At 36.0% G+C, this 21,659-nt stretch overlaps 6 protein-coding genes across 6 annotated transcripts; 4 read left to right on the forward strand and 2 right to left on the reverse strand.

The window, feature by feature from the left end:
• Positions 1-4,885: 4,885 nt before the first annotated feature.
• VTP21DRAFT_2910 (uncharacterized protein) lies at positions 4,886-6,058 on the forward strand (the record flags this gene model as incomplete). Its single annotated transcript, XM_069393155.1, has 5 exons — positions 4,886-4,950; positions 5,022-5,043; positions 5,125-5,187; positions 5,282-5,520; positions 5,647-6,058. The coding sequence occupies 5 exons, from the start codon at positions 4,886-4,888 to the stop codon at positions 6,056-6,058; spliced, it is 801 nt and encodes a 266-aa protein (XP_069249520.1).
• Positions 6,059-7,663: 1,605 nt separating this feature from the next.
• VTP21DRAFT_2911 (uncharacterized protein) lies at positions 7,664-8,977 on the forward strand (the record flags this gene model as incomplete). The annotated part of the gene is made up of 1 exon (XM_069393156.1): positions 7,664-8,977. The coding sequence occupies one exon, from the start codon at positions 7,664-7,666 to the stop codon at positions 8,975-8,977; it is 1,314 nt and encodes a 437-aa protein (XP_069249521.1).
• Positions 8,978-13,456: 4,479 nt separating this feature from the next.
• VTP21DRAFT_2912 (uncharacterized protein) lies at positions 13,457-13,816 on the forward strand (the record flags this gene model as incomplete). The annotated part of the gene is made up of 2 exons (XM_069393157.1): positions 13,457-13,631; positions 13,686-13,816. 2 exons carry the CDS (start codon positions 13,457-13,459, stop codon positions 13,814-13,816), a joined length of 306 nt encoding a protein of 101 aa, XP_069249522.1.
• A 1,447-nt stretch (positions 13,817-15,263) lies between these two features.
• On the forward strand, positions 15,264-17,634 carry VTP21DRAFT_2913 (uncharacterized protein; the record flags this gene model as incomplete). The annotated part of the gene is made up of 3 exons (XM_069393158.1): positions 15,264-15,617; positions 15,726-16,625; positions 16,693-17,634. The coding sequence occupies 3 exons, from the start codon at positions 15,264-15,266 to the stop codon at positions 17,632-17,634; spliced, it is 2,196 nt and encodes a 731-aa protein (XP_069249523.1).
• A 492-nt stretch (positions 17,635-18,126) lies between these two features.
• Positions 18,127-18,411, reverse strand: VTP21DRAFT_2914 (uncharacterized protein; the record flags this gene model as incomplete). Its single annotated transcript, XM_069393159.1, has 1 exon — positions 18,127-18,411. The coding sequence occupies one exon, from the start codon at positions 18,409-18,411 to the stop codon at positions 18,127-18,129; it is 285 nt and encodes a 94-aa protein (XP_069249524.1).
• A 2,441-nt stretch (positions 18,412-20,852) lies between these two features.
• Positions 20,853-21,641, reverse strand: VTP21DRAFT_2915 (uncharacterized protein; the record flags this gene model as incomplete). Its single annotated transcript, XM_069393160.1, has 3 exons — positions 20,853-20,987; positions 21,059-21,298; positions 21,540-21,641. The coding sequence occupies 3 exons, from the start codon at positions 21,639-21,641 to the stop codon at positions 20,853-20,855; spliced, it is 477 nt and encodes a 158-aa protein (XP_069249525.1).
• Positions 21,642-21,659: the final 18 nt, after the last annotated feature.

Raw genomic sequence — 21,659 nt, forward strand, 5'->3', positions numbered from 1 at the left:
TCTAGGAAATTGGGCATCAACATCCATCTTAGATCTTTTCTACAGAAGAAATCGAGTGTTCAATGCAGATATCACCAGTGTGATCCTCTCGACCAACCGCGAGAACACACAGTAGGGCCCTCTTATCTTGAGTTAGTCAACTTTGTCAAGTATATTCATGACATAAAGTGCTTATTAAGAGAACCACGAACGATAATCTTACTATATACTACAATTTTACTTAGAATGAAAAATTTTTCTCACGTCCTAATGATTCATCTGCTACTTTCCATATTCCAGAAAAGAGTTTATCACGGATTACTCATTATACTTTTGGATATTCATATATAAATACCCTGCCTGTAGGTTTCAATCTCGAAAATTAACTTAGTTCTCTCACAAAAAAAAACCATGAAGACAATCAGTGCTGTCGCTGTCCTTATTCTGTCGTGCTTCATTGCCCTCTCAAATGGGGCTCCCTTGGTTGAGCAAGTTCTTGACAATGCTCCTGTCCAATCTGAAGCGAATTTTCTGACCAAGAGAGGTTGCCATATTACTCGAATTTGCATGGAAGAGTGTAGGAATTCTGGATACCCCAACAGTAAATGCAGAGAAATTTGCTGCTAATCAGCTCTAAAATGATTCATGTCCATTTGTAATTGAAAATTTTGACTTTGTGTTGTAGCAGGAAAATAAATACATCCTATCTACCATAGTTTAGCGTAAATAACGAGAATATAAATCAAATATCTCCTGCGCTAAGTTAAACACGTTAAAAATTAATGAATATTATGACTGAAATTATTTGCTTCTTGGCAACCCTTTGTAGTACAAAAACGTGACCCTCGAAAATAATGAGAAATAAATGCAAATAAAATTTTCGTCAGGATGTTTGTCTGGCTTGGTTCATTTATAGTTTATTTCAGAAAAGTTGTACATCTTGAATAAAGCAGATGTCGAAGGTGATCACCGGGAATGATGATGAGTGTTCACCGAAGTTTGAAGAGTAATTAATAGGTGATTGGTCGTAAAAGCAGTATCATCCAACTTTATATTGTACTCCGTATTACATCAATAGAAACTGAATACTATTTATCCAAGCCGTAACCCTGTATAATGCAGATGCTTATACAATCGCACTAATATAATTGTAATAAGCACAAGTAGGGTTCGACATATACTAATGTTTATTACACTAAAATAAGTTCGTAAAAAGACGTAAAGTCAATTCGTAAAAAATTCGGTTAAAGATTCGGTGAAGACGTAATTAAGTTCTACAAGTGGTTTTATACGTAAAGTTAAAATATCCGAGATCGATTGTCGATAAATTAAACATATATTAGTTATTGTACTTGTTACAATAATACTGTAAATAGATACGAGAGAAATATGCACATATTATTTGCAAAACTTCAATTTGGAAACATTCTGTTCAAAAAGATATTAATATTCATTCATTTATACCGAAATATTATATCTACTTTACAATATATCTTGCTTTGTTAATCTAGATTATCTTTTTAATGCTACATCTCCAATTACAGTACATAATTCAGCATCGACATTAATAAATGTTTATACTCTCTTTTCTTTGGTAGAGCGTTTCATCCAAACCGATTTTCCTTATAGTTTCATTGGAACCTTCAATCCTAACCGGTCATAGAGAAAGATAGTTGTTGAGTGTCAAGTGATATTGATGTAGAGATCATTGAATTAAATTTCTAAAGTTGAAGCTAAATGAGAGCCCCAAATACGAGGACCCCTTATTTTTGTTTTATGTACTGTGGATACACGCAGCTTTCTTTCTTTGGCGTGCGACTGTTTAAATGGATGGTTAATTTTCACTGAAGTTATATTGCAATACAAAGGATGTGGTCGCAAAGTACAATATATGGAATATTCTAAGCTTGATCAGATGTACTGAATTTAGAAATTAGGGAAATAAAATTTCAGGAACAACTGCAACAGTTAATTTATTACCATGTATAATATCATTATTAATTGGTCGAAAAGGAATTAAAAAGGAGATAATTTATTACAATAAAGAAACCGTGGGGGACATAAGTAGGTTCAAGTTTAACCAAGATATAAAGTAAACTTCATAGGCAGTTTTTACATCAACATCCAAGACGAGCTTTAAAAATATCATTCCAAATATAAAGATATTGATTACTAGGTAAATAAGTGAAGGAACTGTCCTAGCAATTGGATGGAGAAGTTCTTCAACAATGACAGAAAATAATATCAAAAGTGAAGTAAGAGCATGGGCGATCCTTGTATATTTCATTCCGAATCGTATGGGAAGGGTAGTTCTTCCAACCTTTCGGTCACCTTCGACATCTCTAAGGTCTTGAATAGGGATTAATAGAGTCAGCTGCGTGGCGATGAATAATATCCATCGATATATTATTGGATCTTTCCTGACGTCTACCTGATTCATAATACTCATATCGACTACGATTATTACGTATACGCCAGGAAATAATAGTAAGTTCTTCATAAATCCATCCTTCCCAAAGAATTCCGTGAAGTTTAATAGAATTGAGCAACCGATCCATACTGTGGTTTCCGTCAGATACCCTAGGTGATACCCCCAAAGCATATAGATTATAATTGATATAATCAGGTGTCCCCAAGCTCTTTGTATAGTAGTGAGTCCAGAAGGAAGTGGTCTATTTGGCTTGTTGATTTTGTCTTCCTCTATTCCCGCAATGTGATTACCTACATTGAATTGATACAGATAAAAAAGCTGATAAATGATCGTTCGCATAATTCTTCCAAAGAGTATGGACATTGGCACATGACGAAGATGCCAAGCTTGTGAAAGCCCAATAGATAATCCTGGAATCAGAGCAGCTCCAAGATTGCTCTTCGCAAAATGATAGATTTCCTTTTCTAAAGTAGTAATAAATATCATAAGCAGATCTAATATCTATAGAAAAAGTGGATAAATCAATTTAGAAATGGAAAATTAAGCAAATTTCAGAAATTGTTTCAGAAATTGATCTGGCATATTACTTTTGATTTAGATATCTAACTGTTGATAGAAGAACGATTCTTAAGCAGAAAAAATATCCAAGTCATGAAAAATCAGTGAAAGTGAAACATACATTTGGGATCATTTTATATTCTATAAGAATAAAGCACCCTCCTAAACATATTTCAGATTTTTTACTTAATTTACATACCATTAGAGTTTAATTGACCTTGAATATAAAAACGAGATTTTAACTGTCCAATCCAAACAGGATTAAAAAATAATACAATCCCAAGTTAAATCCAGAAAGTAATAAAATAAATTGCTTTATATTTCAAAAATAGAGTTCGTGGATTTATTGGAGAGAAAACTGGTGTTTTAATGTACGAACTTGGCTTTGTATAATAAGAAAAATCCTGAGTGCTTTGTTATAGTTCATAAAAAATAGTCTAATGGAAATCGTAGCTACAAATTGTATTAGAACCTCAACATTATAATAACTTTGGCAGGAGAAAGACGTAAAAGTCAGTTAACTACATCCCCTAAACTGATTTCATGGATACATATTATTCCTATTAAAGTAATAAACTGGAGACATCGGAGTCTTGATTTTGAATAAAGAAAATATATTTCTACATTTTGCAGATTTTTTGTTATAGGTACAATGTTATAAATTTGATGCTCATCGCAAATCAAAATGTCTCTTAAAAGTTTCTCGACAACTTATTATTTTTTAAATTCAACCTAAAGATTCCTTCACAAACATATCTAATATATAAAACATTTATATTGTTGAATGGATCACTCGCATCATCGTTCTTATGATAATCCCATATGCAATGAAAATATCATTTCTAACTTTCAATACGAAAAATAATAGTTTATTATAGAAAATTTCATTTTTTATAAATTGAAAATACTATGATTACAACATTTTATTCTTTTTCTCTACAGACTCATCATAACAAATGATCAGGATAAAGAAGAGTAAAGTACAAGTTGACCACCATTAGTACATCCTTCGACTTTAATAAGATCTTAAATCTGAAATATTTCTTGCTTGCTAAGATTTTACCACTGGAGTGGCGCTATAAAATTAATCAGCAAGATATACGGATAAAGTTCGGAATCGAGACTTCCTATAATATGGCGTGCGAAATCAATGCAGTGAGAAGTTACCCAATTTAACAGGGCACGTTTTGCAACAAGCAAATATAGCATATTTCAACCTCTATGTAATATTCGTTTATTATATATGCTTTTTATATATTTATTGTTATTAAGTTTATTCAAATATGTATAATGTTTTCATTACAATGCATTCTAATAAAATACTAGATCTCTTTTATTTTTATTGTTCCTCACTTTGCCCGTCACTACAATAATAATGATTTCGTCTAAAGGAAAAAACCATGTATCATTTAATTTAATGAATTAAAAAAGATTTTAAGATAAATCATTGTTATTTGCGAAGAGAGTTACATGAGGGTATTCTATTATATACTGGGGAGCATCAATGTGAGTAGTTTTATTAATAGTATAAACATTTTGTAAATCGGAATTTATAGCCTAGAATTATATAAATTTTAACAATAATAAGCTATCACAATATTTTTAGTTGAGATGCAATTTTGATGGGGATATTACCAAGTCAAATGACTATCCATTCTGTGATATTAATTCAGCCAAGTATTTCATGCAATTGTGTTGCTTTGATTTAAAAAAGAATTTCAGCCACAGCCCACGTCATATACCTGCTGAAAATGGGAAAAAGGTTAGATTCCGAAAGGTCAAAAGATTAATTTAATTTTGCCAAGTCATCACATTCTGAAGCTTGGCAGATATATGGTATAAAATAGTCTGGAAATTGTACAATCTCTCCCACTCAATAATTTCTTAATCATCCAGTAAGTGTCCTGCAACTATATAATGGATATTTCGAAGTTGTTTAGTGTCAAGGGAAAAGTGGTACTTATAACCGGTGGAAGTCGTGGGTAACTATAACTTGATATTATTTTATTGTGGTCTCAGGATTTTAAGTTATAATTGACCTTTTTATGTCTAGTATTGGAGAAATGATTGCTACTGTAAGAATTTTTCCTTAAATTCAGTCGGATGTTCTCAAGCTGAATTCTATTCAACTATCTTTTTCAATATTGCTGGTATAGGGCTTCGTTTCAAATGGAGCTAAAGTCTACATCGCAAGTAGGTCAGTTGATGTGTGCAATCAGGTAATGCGATAAGCTGCTTGTCAATGCTTTCACTTATAGCTTACGAGTTATTACAATTTTTTCTAACCCTTCAATTTATTATATCATGCTTAAGGTCGCTGCCAGATTAAATGGACAAGGACCGGGCCAATGCATAAGCATTCCTGCTGATTTGAAGCATCTTGATGGAATATCTCAACTAGTGGAAAATTTGACGAATCGGGAAAATCACCTCGATATTCTAGTGAATAATGCAGGAGTGACCAATAACCAAGAATTCGACACCTATACCGAGGAGAGTTGGAACGATATTTTTGACGTCAACTTGAAAGCCCCTTATTTTTTGACCAAGGCGTAAGTAGGGATTTTGATATTGAGAGTAAAGAAATGAATCTTTGAAATAAGCGTTCTATGCGACCTATCTACTTAAACAGTATACTGATGCATAGCTTACTACATTTTGTTTCTTTTTATTGACAGCCTTATTCCTCTGCTAACTGCTAAATGTACACAAGAAGATCCGAGTCGCGTAATTATGATAGGCTCTATTGCTGCAATGATCAACTCACCCATGCCGAGTTATGTGTACAGTGCTTCTAAGGCCGGTCTTCACCGTATGACAGAAGCGCTTGCTCCTCTGCTGGGCCGTCGCCATATTACCGTGAATTCAATTGCACCAGGAGTTTTCCCATCTGAAATGACAAAAGACATAATCTCAGAAGAAAATGAAGCCTTTTTGAGTGAACTTAAAAAAGCAATTCCAGCTGGGCGCATTGGTGAATCTGAAGATATTGCGGGAACATGCATTTATCTAGCATCGCGCGCTGGCGCATACACGAATGAAGCGACCATTGTGGTCGATGGTTGTGTCACATATGCTAACAAGAGTTAACTATCGTAATGGATGATGTTGCTTGATAAGAAGAAAATCAACTGTCTGTGAAACCTAAGCCTATATGAAAATAATGTTAAAACTTAGGTATAAGATCTTGAAATTCCTGAACATTTACGAGTTATTTTACTTATTTTCTATATAATTCCATCTGATTTATTTTATTGCTTGTCTCATATTATTTCTATTAAAATTTCTCTGTCTTCCAGCCGAATCGCATTGCAAATGACCATAATAGCAATATTGGTTTCATTATAAAAACCTTTTCTTATTTTTTTATCGCTACTTCAACCTCGTTACAATATTTCATAAAAATAATAAATGCATATTCTAATCGTGGATATTTTATAGAGAATTTTATTTTTGGGTACTTTTATGTATTTATAGATCAACAATATTCGCGTACAAGTAAGCCTTGTCCGAGATTTTCCCTGGAACAATTCGATAAATCATTATAGTGCATTCTCGACATCTTTTACTTTATACTTCGATAATGGATGATTTTTCCCTCTCACAACCTTTGCAAAACTCCTCTTATGAAAAATACTCTTCCTGTAGATCTTTAAGTCCACAAATCGTAATCTCTCAACAACAGCATTTCGCATACTCTTCGTGTAATACGACTCCTCAGTATTATATTAATATCATTCTACTGACATAATACGAACAAACTTATTCATGTGAGTGATTTTATTTTCGAGCAGCTTGCTACAAACCCTTTCAAAATGTTTCATCAGATAGAGACTATTTACAATACAGTCATTGTCAGGTTCCGTTATCTATTACTGGGAAATTGTATAATCACAAAATGTCTCGTTTTCTTCGATTCATTTAACTCGTTTATGACTATTGTTTGATAATACAAACAAACCTCAACAAACTAATCCAGAATTATCTCTCAAAGCAGGTTTCATTTCTAAACCTCTCTTCCACGATGATTGATCATCACATAATCGCAGCAGAAATATTACTCATCTCTAATTAACAATAAACAATCAAATGACACTTTTGTAGGCTAGTTTTCTGCAATAAGATTAATTTATCATTTTCTTTAAAATTATAAGAAGAATAATACCGTAGTATACCCGATGATCTTGGTCACAAATCATTTAAATTACTAAGAAAAGAATTTACCATTTTTGATAAAATATTGGAAATGCCATTCCAAATGAAGCTAAAACACGTGACAATTCTCAGTAACAACATGAATCTCACCCTGATTGAAAATGGATTATGAAGCAAAAAGTGTTCGTCTTAAGACACTTGAACTCGCGATACCAATGGGGCTGCAAGTTTGAAACACACGGACTACTTAAGTAGATCGCGATCTAATCAATGTACAAATTTAGGAAAGCAACACGAATGTGAACTCGAAGAGATATCAAAATTTTTGAATAATAAAATTGTCACAGTTAAGTGGGTGGCTGAGTTAGGGAGGCATAATTCAAATTTCAACTCAAGGCTAATCAGAATCTAACAACGTGAAAAACCCCAATATGTCATGTTAGATAAGCTTATCCTATTGGGGACATTTAAACCCAGCAATCCTTATATAAATATCGAGATTTCATTAAACCTCGAAAATTTCGACTCATTTAATTAGTTATGGTCACTTCTCAGGTTTCCGAGCAAAAACTCCATGCTCTGAGCAATCTGGACCACATTGCAACACCAGTATATGTTACAATCTATCTGTTGTACCCGAATACAAGTGATATCGCTTCTGTTATGAATGATGATTCAATGAAAGCATCATTGGCAAAATTGTTGGCTCTCAACCCCATTCTGGCCGGTCGCCTAGAAATACATGGTAACTCGCCTAAGGACAAACGAATTTTCGTCAACTACAGTGAGCCATTTACGGTTGATGAAATGTATAAATCTCAAAATTTCGATGCTTGCTATTCAGAGCTGGAGCAAAATGGGTTTAACTTGGATCATGAGAAAATTCAATTTCATCGAGCACCAGAGCCCGGTAGCATGTCGCAGCCGCTTATTCAAGCGCAGTTAACGCGCTTCCGCGACGGTGGTATCCTTCTTGCCGTTAGCATTTCACATTTAATTGCTGACGGGAAGGCAATGGCCAACATCGTGAGAGTATGGAGCGAAATTAATCGAGGAAAATCTGCCCGACATTTTGTGTTTGAAAATGCTAATCTCGCGCCAACTTGTGATGCACCGACATTAGATCATACTGAATTTGGGCCAGTTCCCACTATCTCAAAAGGCGATCAATTCCAAAAGCGTTCCGTGTATCTCCGTTTGACTCGCGCTCAGCAGCTAAGTATCAAGGCGGATATACAGGCCCTGCGGTCTGCGGACGACAAAGGTTGGATATCGACGCATGATGCCCTGTCCGCAATATTATGGCGCGCGTACGCACGAGCGCTTGGGCTTTCCAAATCGACAGACATATTACGTCTTGTTGTTGTGAAAAATTTGCGAGCTGATGCCGGATTACCAGTTGAGAGTATGGGAAACCTTTTAGGCATATTTATGGCTTCAGCCACTGGTGACGTGGTAACTGATGCTGCTCAACTCTGGCACTTGGCGCGCATCTCCTGGAAGGCTAAGCGACGATATGACGCGGCTATCTACCTGCAATCACTATCGAATGCTATCGAACAGCTGCCTGATAAGTGTTTCACTCACGTAGTATGTGCCGATCTCGGTATGAATGATATTGGTATCAACGACTGGGCCTCACTGGGTTTCGATTTGGCCGATTTCGGTACCGGTACACCGCAACGGGTACGTTTGCCCGACACAATTGGTCCGCCGTTCCTTTTACCGGTACCAGGGTCGGACGGCGACATAGAAGTACGGTTGTCAAATATGACTTCCATCGTCGATGCAATGGTGAAAGATGAGTACGTGAGCAAATATTTGACCGGCAACAATGCTCCGGCGGCTGTCTAAGCTCTGACAGAGGACAGGGCCTTTTTCCCATAGCCAAGGATAGTATTGCCCCTTATTTATTATGCTACTCTTCATTTGTAATGATCATTTAAACTGCATATTATTTTGTACGATATATTACAAGATGATTGAGGGTGTGATTATCATATAATGACCTCCTCCATTGCTCTAATTTACTTTCTCTTATATACATTTTTTTTACTTAATTATTTCTATTTAAGTTGAACTCTTGTGATCTTTGATACTGATAAATGAATCCCAAGCGCAATACCATTCAATGCAGCCCTAACTCTAGCTATTCTCTCTAAAACAATTTATATCTCATTGCTGTTCACGAAGGCAAAGATATATATGATATGACTTCTCATCATATAAACTAATTATTGGCAGCTTCATCTAGCTGATAAAGTTGAAATAGCCGAGAACTCACTACTAATGACAAACGAGCGAGCATGCTGATGTACGATATCGAAAACATGAGGATTAGCTGCAAGAGATGTACTACATGAATTTCCAACCATACTCCAAACAAAACGATAACAATATTAAATCAAATTTTTTTCAAGCTTTCGATTGAATGCTTATACCGAGCATAACATTTCCAAGCAGTGTCCACATTGAAGCTAGATGCACCAACGCTCTTTCCCCCGCCCCAGTTAGAAAGGTGCATCTTTTCGAGATGACAGGCTCGCATATAAGCAGTGAACTCTTCCATGTGCTCGGCGATTACTCCGCAGCTTTACTGCCAATGAGCTACAGTGGTTCTACGGGAACAATTTTGTACATCATATACCAGTATCGGCTAAAGAATAGATAGTGGAGAAATTGCTAAGAGTGATTCCGACACGATGCTGGTAGAGAGTAGTGAGAACAGCTATCTAGTATCTCCACAGGACCCAATCAGACCTTAAAGTCTCTACTCTAAACCGTGAGATAGAACGGCCCTTGCAAAAATTTAAGCTAGATTTTTTGTCAGGGCGCCCAAACTCCATCAGATGCTAGAGATACTTATCAGCACCCTAAGAATTTGAATTTCACCCAACTAGAAAAGTGAAATAAACATTAGAGATAATTCAATTTACGGGTCATTAATTGTATATAATGGATCAATAACGCAATGTGAAAGAGAATGTCTCACCTCTCCCATGCTCCACGACTTGGCACTAACTTTTGATGGTAAACCAGGTCTATTTGGTTCTTTTGATATCTTCTGGTTCATCTTAAATGAGGCTACCAGCGATATCTTTTTATGATCAGAATGGATCTATGCTTTTCACCGACTACTACGAATGTTTTCATATTGGATAGAATCGCTCTTGATTTGGCGATAATTCTTAGTTACACTTTCAATCGATTTTTCTCGCTTGCCCAAACCCCCCCCTTTCCGGCTTCACCACATTGCTGCCTTAATCGCTCTCTCTTATCCCTAGCATCCAGCTTTATTCGTTCTCGTGATTGGCGGGCTAAATTAGTGATGCGCTCATGCGTCAACAGTATTCTCACCAATGGCGTGCACTTTTTTCCTTTGCTCTATTTAAATTCTCGAATATTTCAGTAGCGTTGCTTTTTAATCCAACCATGAGGTATGGAATAGAAACGACATGGAACACCGTATATATCGGATAAAGATCGCGGTTTAACCAGTAACACCATCAGATGTATGGTGAAGCATAGGGGTTGACCATAAGCATATCATATTACAACACTTGATCAGCCCATCTCTCTTCATTAAGTCCAATCACAACTGAACTCGGGGGATACGCCACTTTTGTAATAATGGAAGAGAAGTGCCCCGCGGTGTTGCAAGAATTCAAGCCCTTTTTTGCAACGACCGCCACCGGGAAATCAATTAAAATGTCGCCCGAAATTTGAATACCTCGGCAGATAAGTCGCCTGCGGTCAACCTATTCTCTAATTGGTTGACTAACTTTGGAAGCAAGGTCGGCAGGACCTTTATATTCCCCAGGGCTGCGGAGCAATCGCCGGATTCCGATTCTGTATTGAGCCATAACGATCGCAATCACCTGATAAGCACCCTAGGGGGACCCATCGGGACACCATACTGGTAGGCTTGTGCTCTGAAGATTTGAGCCAAGCTATATACATGTATTTGGGAAAACACATTCCTACTTTAGGTCAGCGCTGCAGGATCCAGGTCTCAGAACAATTTGCCAGTTTACGAGGTCTTTCTTATAAATTGACCTCCTTGGTTTCCTTTACGTGCTGCCACAAATTGCTTCTCTACATAATGGGTACATCATAGCATTTTTTTGGGATATATTTGATTTTCAAGTACAATTTTGACGATGCCAAAAAGATTAAACTAGTGATACTACTTCAAGAAAGTTTGTGGCTTTGAGCACCGTCAAATTCCAAGGCTCACAGATGGTCCATCCACAGTTTTCTGATTTTGACTCATTACAATTGCGATTTTGATTGCTCTTTAATATTGCAAGCTAACACGTTAAACCAAGATCGCGTTAGAAGAAACCTTTGACTCATATATAGGAACTACTTTTGTCGTTCAGAAGCAAACATTCACACCTAATGAAAGCATATATGGGAGGAGATAAGTCTTGCTAGAGGGATCTTTATTCTCGAGAGAATAGTTGAACCTTGGTTCACTGCTTAAGGTGCAAAGAGTTATAACTCTCATTTTAAAAACCATTAGGCTCTCAAAATGTCCATATCTGAAAAAGGTATTGGATCCAACCTGGATAATAAGAGCATGCGATTAATGCTGAAGCAGTAAACTAGAGTACAATGCCTTGACTAAATGTAATTGTTGCCAGATTATTGATTACGTTTGTACTTAATCTGCTCTTTCCGAAAGAGGCTTCTCTATGGGGTAATTGGAAGCAATCCACCTCAACTGAAACACGTACACGACGCTTGGAATATTTGAGTGGGAGATTCAAGATTGAAATTATAGGAGTTCCACATCTCTAGAAACCCTAAATCATTTCACTTCTACTTCATTTTCAAAATGGCTTCGATACATTCATTTTAACCTCTCGGCTCCGCGGTGAAGATGCAGAAATCAACTCATCTCTTTCCGCAGGAAAGTTCACCTCCTACGATGAGATTAAAAGTATTCAAATCCAGGGGAATGCAATTGGAGAACATTTAATCCTCAACAGCACTTCATACAATAATGGGTAGCCTAACTAAGGGATAGTTGAATCCTGAAGCTTATTGACAATTAGCAACAGATAATTGTGAATTCTTATGTCATTCCGCCATTTGATCTCTCTCACCATCTGATTCATCGATTTCAACAACTCTTTTCCACTATTTCCATTATTAGTTTGACTTGCATTTCTTCACTTCCTGTTCACACTACAACCCAATCTTTTGCTATCGAATGCAATCTATGAAATTTACTCTCATGTCTCTGAAAATTCAAGAGAGAATCGTTTAAACGCTCAAAATTTCTTGAGTTGGTAGAAAGATTTTTTCTTTCGAACGTGACAGATTGCCGCTTGCTAACGAATATGTTAGCTTCCCTGTTCCTTGCAAGACTGCAAATATACCAGCGAGTATTCCAAATGTTTTAAGAGGATGGTATGGCAACATAAACTAATGAAGATGTATTATCAACCGAGGGCCATGTTATCTTGATTATCTAGTGGAATTGCCATGTGCCTAAGTTAGTAAGGGGTTCGGATGCGGATAATTTTTCCAATTTTTCTAGCATTATTAAGTTATTCTAGAAATTTACTTCTCTACCTTGGTTTGGGAAACCAACCAACTCATTAAAAATTTTGGGGTAATATGTTCAAGTATCAAGAGTCGGATATCCCGAGTATTTCTTTATTCATCATAAAAATTTAAAGGACTGACTCAGCCAGTACACGTTGAATACAGGCTAGTAAAGAACAAATGCGATAAAACAAAGGGGAAGCATATTTAACAATAGAGCGATTCCTACATATTTTGCTTTTTTTGCCAAGCTCTTTTTTCTCGCCTCTTCCAAGACATATTTTGACATTACGTAGAAACGTTATAGCATAAAAACCTTATTTGGATGGCGTTGGAAAGAAAACAGAAAAATGGAAAATAAATATACAAGCGAGTAGTATATTTGAGATAAAATAGCAAAAGCACTCACCTCTTGGATATTCGAAGCCTATTGCCAAGTCCGAATGATTCATTTTTGTGTTATACGGTATTCTTAAGTTCTTTTTCTTGGTTTTTTTTTTCTATAGCTAAAATTTCTCTGCAAGTTCACCCTGCGCCCTACAATCTTATCTGAGTGCGATAAATATGGTCAATATACAGTATCTTCAATGAAAATGAAAGCCGCAAAAAAACTATTTTCCTATTTCAGATAGTATAGAAATTTAGAAAGAATTCCTTACGAAAGCTTGAAGATATAAAAGCCCGTTTTTTCTTGATAACCGCAATACCTTTAACAATATCTTAGCATTAACTACATAAGTTTCAGTAATCAAACTTTTATCCTAGACACGATAAAAAATGAATCTTCGCACTCTTATTGTTGCTGCTCTTCTAGCCGCCACTTCTGTCCAGGCCTTCCCTTTTATCCGCCGCGACGAATGCTCTCTTGAATCATGTCATGGTATGACAGAGCTCCTACGTAAGTGTGTCCCTAAGGCGGCTGACAATAAAGACGATGGCAAGTTTTATGAAGGTGAGATATACATTCGATATCGATCATTTCCCTCTCTAACGTCAATACTCTTAGAAATCTTCAAGTGCTACTGCAATGACTCTACTTTCTTGGACTCCTATGGTGAATGCATTGACGCCTGCGGAAAATATGCCAAGAATGCCCCTAGCGTTAATCAAATGGAAAAATGGTGCAAGCTCATCTAAGCGCCACTAATATTTGAAACATTTATTTACAGTATAAAGTAAATCACTGAAGTTAGGTTCCGTTCTACAATACCAACTTTACCAATATATCTCCCTATGTATTATCAGTAGTATAAAATAAACAATGATAATGATAAAATTACTGGCAACGATGAATGAATTTTAACCTATCTCGCTGACGACGTGTGTCCTGCTCTCCCTGCCTCTTTAATTGCTCAGATGATCCAATTTTGGGACAGCTATTGTTTGAATGCGTGATTTAAAAAATATGCTTCATTTAATGATCAAGCATTACATATTGATGGCCCTTGTGTTAAAAGAACCAGTTTTTACCATCTGCAAAGTTTATTGTCGTACATCCGTTCGTTAATTTTTTAGATCCAGAAGCGAAATTCCACCCCGCATTGTCATGAAGGGATATGGTTGTATTAACCAAAATAAAAGTTGGCGTAGCGTAGGTTACATTATCTCGCTTTCAAATTCAGAAAACTTTACCAGGACTCGCATGATGCAGATAAATCAGGAAGAAAGCAAAAGTTCTATTAAAGTTCAAGTGTAAATACTAAGAGATTACTTGCAAATCCCTTTTCTAAAAGATGAAAAAACAGGAGTTTTGATCGTTCAGCTTTGAAATGCAATCATTGAGATGATAAGGTTGGAGATGGGCTGAAAAATTTTGGACAAATGGCGAAGCATTTTTCAGAAATATTTTTCATCCAGGTGCTATTCTTTACACAATTCATTAAACCTACTAGCCCCTTTGAATAATTTTCTTGCATGCCATGTTTCCTTTATGTAGAGCAATTTGAATAAATATCTATCGGAGAATAACTAACGGAATAGTCCCGGCTCTGAGATATAAAATTTTTTAAAAACCTGATTGAAGGTTTTACTCTGCGGCGACGGAGAGATATGCGTAATTGGTTGCAGACAAGCAGTGATACTCAAAATTTATTCGACCTGAAGTATCAAGCGGAAGTTATCTAATTGTCATTTATGTTCGATTGAAAATCATATTGAATGAAGGCGTAAATGCATCCAATAACAATAACAGTTTCTTGGATTTGTATGATCTTCACAACCTGTTTCAGTATAAGCATAAAATTTGGGGAATCAATTTCGGTCTCATCATAATTTATTCGCATTTGATGCGTTTGCCACGAACCATTTGCCAAATTTGGGAATTTTTCTGTATCTTGGTTATCCAATTTCAACATTATTATATAGTATATTTGGCGTGAGGCTTTCCCCTTTTAACTTATTAGCTGATGTGTATCGCATGGTCAGTATTCTTCCACGGCTGTCTGATAATCCGGGGTCTAATAATATTTAAAACAGAGTCAAAAATTGCGCAAATTGAAAACGAATTTTCTATTTAATCGAAATTTTCGTATTACAATTTTCTTCCTCATAGTTTCCAAGCTCTAGGTGGAAGAAGATATCAAGTATGAAGGGCAAGGTTGTGGCAAACGACCTTAGGGTTCTTTGCCCCATACAGCAAGTGAAGCAACATGAAGAAGCAAGGCTAAAATCAGATATTGCTGTAGCACATCGTGCACTTGACTTATTCTGCAATTCTCGAATGAATGATGCAGAAGCGTTGTTGTTAAAAGGGCACAAAAAGACTCTCTACTCGACCCATGGTTATAGTGTACTCCTCACCTTCCGCGCTCTGCTAACTTTCAAACCAGATGAAATTGATATAGCTGTTATGGCTTTGGAAACCACAATTAAAGTAGCTTCCCGATATCGGAGATCGAGGGGAACCATGATTAGTGATATTATACTAGGTGGGCCGTCAGTAAATGAGTTCAAAAATATGACAGGATGCCAAAGGCATGCGGTTAGTTGCAAAACTAATTTTTACAAGATTTACTACCGGTTAGAAATTGATCTATATATATTTTAGGAACTTGTAGTTGCTGAGGCCAATTTGTTACTATTTATGCTGGTGTTTATTCAACGTAGTAATCAACCTCTAATCAAGGCAGCCCTCTATGTCAAGCGTTGTCAAACTCTCTACAGCGCGATACGAAAATTTGTAGTGGCTATCGAAAAAGAAAGCGAGAATGGAATTGACATTACTGGTTACAATATTGACGTGGATTTTTACTCGGGTATCACATTTGGTCCTGCAATACTAGCAATCGGTATATCTTACATTAATATGCTCCACCGTTATAACGCCTTTCTTCTCCGGGTTGCCGGCTTTAAGGGGAATCGTGAATATGGTCTTACTCTCCTTAAGGCTACAGGCGGGTGGCAACAAGAAACAAATTCCAGCTACTACGAGCGTGCAGCTCTACGGGGACGCAGCGGATTGCGGCAACTATTCTGTGATGTTGTCATTTCTATTTTTCAGGTAGTGGTGAGTGGCTTCTTGATGAACCCTAGTTATGATCTCACCACCGCTGTCAAAATCTCCAATTTTCTCGTGACACGATATGAGCATAGCATCATTTTTCTCTATATATCTGGCGTGACCCAAATGGTCTCCTCTAATATTGATGCGGCAATTAGTATATTTGAATTTGCAACACATACACGACAAGAGTGGAGACAAATACTCCACTGTTCATGCTGGTACCTGTTCCTCTGCTACTGCATAGTGCTTGATTGGGAAAAAGCTTTAAACTCGATTAATATCCTCGCAATGGAGAGTATGTGGTCCAAGGCGACATATTGCTATCATAGAGCTGTGGCCATGTATATACTCGGAGACAAAGTTAATTCGAATGAGGTGATTATTGCAATGGCAGATATAAACCGCCAGGTGTATCGCTTCGGTAGAAAATGTTTGCCTATAGAGGTAATTATCATGATTATATGACGACTGTTCTCTCAAGAACACAACTATATCTGAACTCTGCCACTAGAAATTTGTAGCAAGGAAAGCACGTAAATTTTTTGCACAAGGAAATCGACTCTTCCTACCTATGTTTGAACTCATGTATATCTGGAACTGCTACAACTATATGAACATGTCACAGATGATCAACTGCTTAACTTCTATTTCAATGGATCTAGCGAATCTTGAACTACTTGAGAAAACTGTAACCCATATAGATGTCACCGAGCAGTGTTTGAGTCCAAATCGTAGACCACATGGAAAAACTCAGTATCCATCAAAATCGATGTCAAATGCCGCTCCCTCATCCAGCGTAGGCTCAATCAATCCCAATTCCATGGAATATGCGAACTACTGGGATGATTACTGTCTCGGTTACATGCTTAAAGGTGTCATTGCCTCAAAACTGGCCTTTTACGAAAGTTGCTCAGCATCGTATCCACATGAAGAATATGTTAAACTTGCATTAACATGTTTTGACACCGTTATCAATCACAGCTCCAAAATCGCACTTGATCATTACATATTTTATTTCACTCGTTTCGAACGAGCTCGAATGCGAATGTATTTGGGCGAATTACAAGAGGCTCGTAGAGAACTTGATGCATTAATAAGCGAAAGTACGAGGCCACTGGAGAAAGGTCATTACAGCTTTAGGAGCATCTTAATTATACAAATAGAACATATACTTGAGGATTTGAAGCGAGCAGAAGATTCCCTAGCCAACAAAACTAGAAATGATCACCCAACCACGCCAGAGCATGATTTACCAGAGAGCATTGCGATAGTACCACATACACAGGAAAGATCAAGTTCAATTGGAAATAATATTCATTCAACTAATAACAATTGTATCGAATTTTTCCGTGAGTTGAAAAGAAAACGAGAAATCTCTGCAGTCAATATACTTGACCATAATCTGATATGTGAAAAATATGTAGCTTATGAGCGAAGCTATATGGGAGTATAGTTTTTTTTTAATGATAATCGATACTATTTTAGTATTTTCACTTGTATATTTCACAAAAAGTATACTATTACCGGCGTTATAATACTGAATTTTCTCTGTGAAATGTACATAATTTGTATGAATACCTAGCGATGTTCATTCTTTTTGTAATATTTTATTATGATGTTCACATATAGCGTACCAAAAGCTCCATTATGTCATGGTGCTCTACTGTATATTGCAATAAGAATAATAGCAAACTAATATAGTAAAACCTTAGCTTTTCTTGAAACAATTGTTTTTTTGTAAATTTTGATATATAAACTGCTTCACCAACCCAAATCATAAATTTCTGATCGAATGCTCAGTCTATAATTTACTTTAAATAAAGCATGATTTGGGATTATGTAGTTGAATCGGAGTATGGTGGCCTTTATTTAAATTTAGGTATAACAAATTATTGAGTAAACCTAAAGCCTTCCTAATTTTTCTTTGGTATTTTCTCGGATTATTTTAACAACTGCACGTACCGCCACAGTCCAGATCACTATTGTTGCAGTTGTCATCATTGGAGCAGGTGGCCCATCTGCCAGCACCTTTGCCCCAGGCAAGCCAGCACCAACGACCCACAGAGTCACAAGTCTTCCAGCAATAACCGTCGGTGCAAGTGGGCCCAGTACCAGGATAGCATTTATCAATTTTGACCTGGCCATCTAGAGGGTGTTTTCTGCCCGGTACTGCGGCCATTGACGTAGCGGCAAAGAGCATGACGCAAAGCATAGAAAGATTGAGCTTCATGGTGTTAGCTATAGTTGTCAATTCTTTTCTCGTCCAGAAATTGATTTTGCAATGATCGTAAGTAAAGAGTCAGGCAAATATTTATTTTCTTCTAATTTATACATCTTTTGAACATGGCTTTGATTTGATACCCCATTTCATTTTTCCGAACCATAATAAATTAAAAAAATTTCGGGCTTCACAGGAAAAAGCTTAATACAGCTTCTCAGTTAAAATAACCAATTGAAACCTTTATCTAAGGTCGAAAGGGGAAGTGAGAATATTTCCAAAGAGTTTAAATTCAAAACGGACTCCTGCCGTTAAAGATGTTCTATTTTAAAATTGGCAAACGTCTTGCCTAGTAGGTTATGATGGCTTAGTTGAATGTTGTCGAGACCCTAAATCTTTTTCTTAGTTTGCATCATCTTGTGTATGCGAGAAATTCTTGTTTCTAAGCAATATCCGTAATGATTACGACCATCTCATTTCAGGATGTGAGAGAACAGCAACATCGTTAACTTGCTTGCGACAATGGGTATTTTCCTCATGCTATATAGTAGAATTTTTATAAAGAGTTTTGAATGAACAACTATCCTTGCCACTTATATTCTTTGATTTTCTTCATCTTATCACCCGCATTATGATATTGGATATTTATTTCAAGTTGATGATTTAATGTATGCTCACGTTTTCTCCGGAGCTAATTCGTATTTGCATCCAGGTTAAATTCGCCAAATACTATGGATAAAAGAGTATAAACTCGGCCATTTGAAAGCATTTTATTACCCATGCGAAACTTCTGCGAAAATAAGTATCAGGACATTCCATTTACTTATATATTTTCACGTTTCTTTGTATTCTCAGGATGACAAAGAACTAAAGTTTACTAAATGCATTGTATATTCGCAATATTATTTTTAGACATAATGCAAAATACATTATCCAGATATATGCTCTTGGTTCAAATGCAAAGAAAAAATTAACTCTAAATATGTGATTCCCAATGCTCTTTAATCACATCCTTAATTTTAAATTTAATATCTTCTAATAAACTATTCCAAAGTGTGAACTCTGAGAACATAAAGCGCTAAGCTTTAGCTGTCCTCTGGTTTCAGAGCGAAATCTGCTCTTAAATTAAATTATTATGATTTATTAATTGGTGCTGTACAAAGTTATATACACAAACCTTAGATGGAAGAAGCATGAAATAGCCCCAACTACTACGATACTATATCGGATATACCGTATTGGCAAATTTCGCAATAAGCTTTATTTGAGTATCGACAATATTATCAAAGGTTACCGGAGAGAGCCGAGACTTGAACATAAAAGCTATCGATATCAGGAACTTCGTAGCTATACCCGATGATTATACAAAAATTTCAAGAAGCTGCTTACCTTTCTATCTTTTCTCGTTTGAAAAACTGGCAAGCTGCTATAACCCAGTATTTTGGCCTCAATATCTTGTCAATAACAAAAAATTAGAGTAGTGTCTAATTAACTCTATCGAACTTGGGCCTCTGTTGTGGCTAAGATGGAATAGAAATGTTTCCATCGTCCCCATTAAATGAACCTTTCTGGTAAATAAATAAATTATCAGCCTCTACTGAAGACAGTGTGGTTACAATTTAAGTTCGAATACCTTCAAATTAGCTGCTAAAAAATCTATAGTGAATAAATTGAAACTGGGGCGAATAAAAGACTAGCAGAATCATTAGTAAGCTACTTAAATGACCAAAGCAAATACAATGGAGACTAGTACAAAATGTTGCTCGTGGGAGACAAATACAAACTAAATGTAAGTACAATACAGATCTGAATCTCGTTTAAACTCGTTTCTCTTGATTGAGCACTTGAGCGGCCTTGCTTGTTTTTCAAGTATCCAGGATATTTGGCAACTCTTATTAATAGACCAACCTTCAACGAATAACATCTCCATTATCCTACAATATACAATAAATACCAAGAATAAGCACGAGGCTTGTAAATGTGCGCACCATTTTATCAGTAAGGTTGAGAATGCAGTAGCATTATAATGAAACCGTCGTCAAAATTCATTGCTGGACTTATCAAACAATATTAACATGAAAGATGTTTTAATATGCTAAATGTGTAGCTCTTGATATTTAGAAAATATTGGGATTTATTAAAAAATATTTTTGAGAATTTAATACTTTTTTCAAAAAATTCAATACCAAATATTAGTGTTCTAATTTTGTACAGTATATTGCGATCGAAATTACATTATTGAAACTAATAAAATTTATTCAAAAACGATTATTATTATGGAATGCAAAAGGTAGAACATTATTCATCATTCCTCATAAATATAAAAATATATCACGTATTAATTAACAACTCCTGCTAATAATCTACAACCACCTAGCTATTCCTTTCACATAATTTCTGTTCTTGTAATCCTTTTACACGCTTTCACATATGTAATAAATTTAGATTTGCCCTCAAACTTTTGTGGTGGCCACAGCTTGATATCCCGGGGCGGGATGAGACAAAAAGGGCGAATTTCCTCCCTCCCCGAGATCATCTTTTTCACGTAGTTGACGATGATAGCTGATAATCACAAACGTGAAGTAGGCCTGTTTAAAAAAGTGTGTATAATAATAGTATTAGTTGAAAAAATCGCTTGGAATGAAGCAAATGAACTTACTTGTACTGCAATTACCAGGAAGGCAGAAAAGCCGATAATGAATGGAAACATATTAATCATACTAAGACAACCTTCAGTTGGTGGTTGATCAGGATGGCGCTTATCGTTACATATGTCTTTATCAGGCCATTCAAATTTGTCTGAGCCTAATCCCAGAAGTAGACTTAGAATATTGAATGTTGATAGCAGTAGGCTGATTTGGTTGTAGATAGAGAATATTAACACAGAAAACGTGTGTTGCTAGAATAAAAATAAAAAATAGATATACGAAGAAAAAGAAAGATGAGAAATAAAATTACAATGCCAAAATTGGTTCTTGAAATATCCTCTTTTTGCACTTTTAAATATAATACTGACATAGAAAAAATACTCTACTGCTATTATAGATATTTGCCTCAAAAGTGCAACAATGCAGTATTTTTACTCTTTTTTACTATTGCATTTCAAAATAATCTGCTTCCCATCTCTACCTTATGCTTACCTTAATAGCTCCAACTACCCCAAACAAGGAACAGATAGCGGCGATAATGGACCATGATAGAGTCCAAGATACTGTACTATCTGGCCTAGTAGCGAATCGCATCGATAAAGCGGCATTCGC

The sequence above is a fragment of the Calcarisporiella thermophila genome (genome assembly GCF_041956535.1).
Source record: "Calcarisporiella thermophila strain CBS 279.70 unplaced genomic scaffold VTP21scaffold_16, whole genome shotgun sequence".
Taxonomy (NCBI): Eukaryota; Fungi; Calcarisporiellomycota; class Calcarisporiellomycetes; order Calcarisporiellales; family Calcarisporiellaceae; genus Calcarisporiella; species Calcarisporiella thermophila.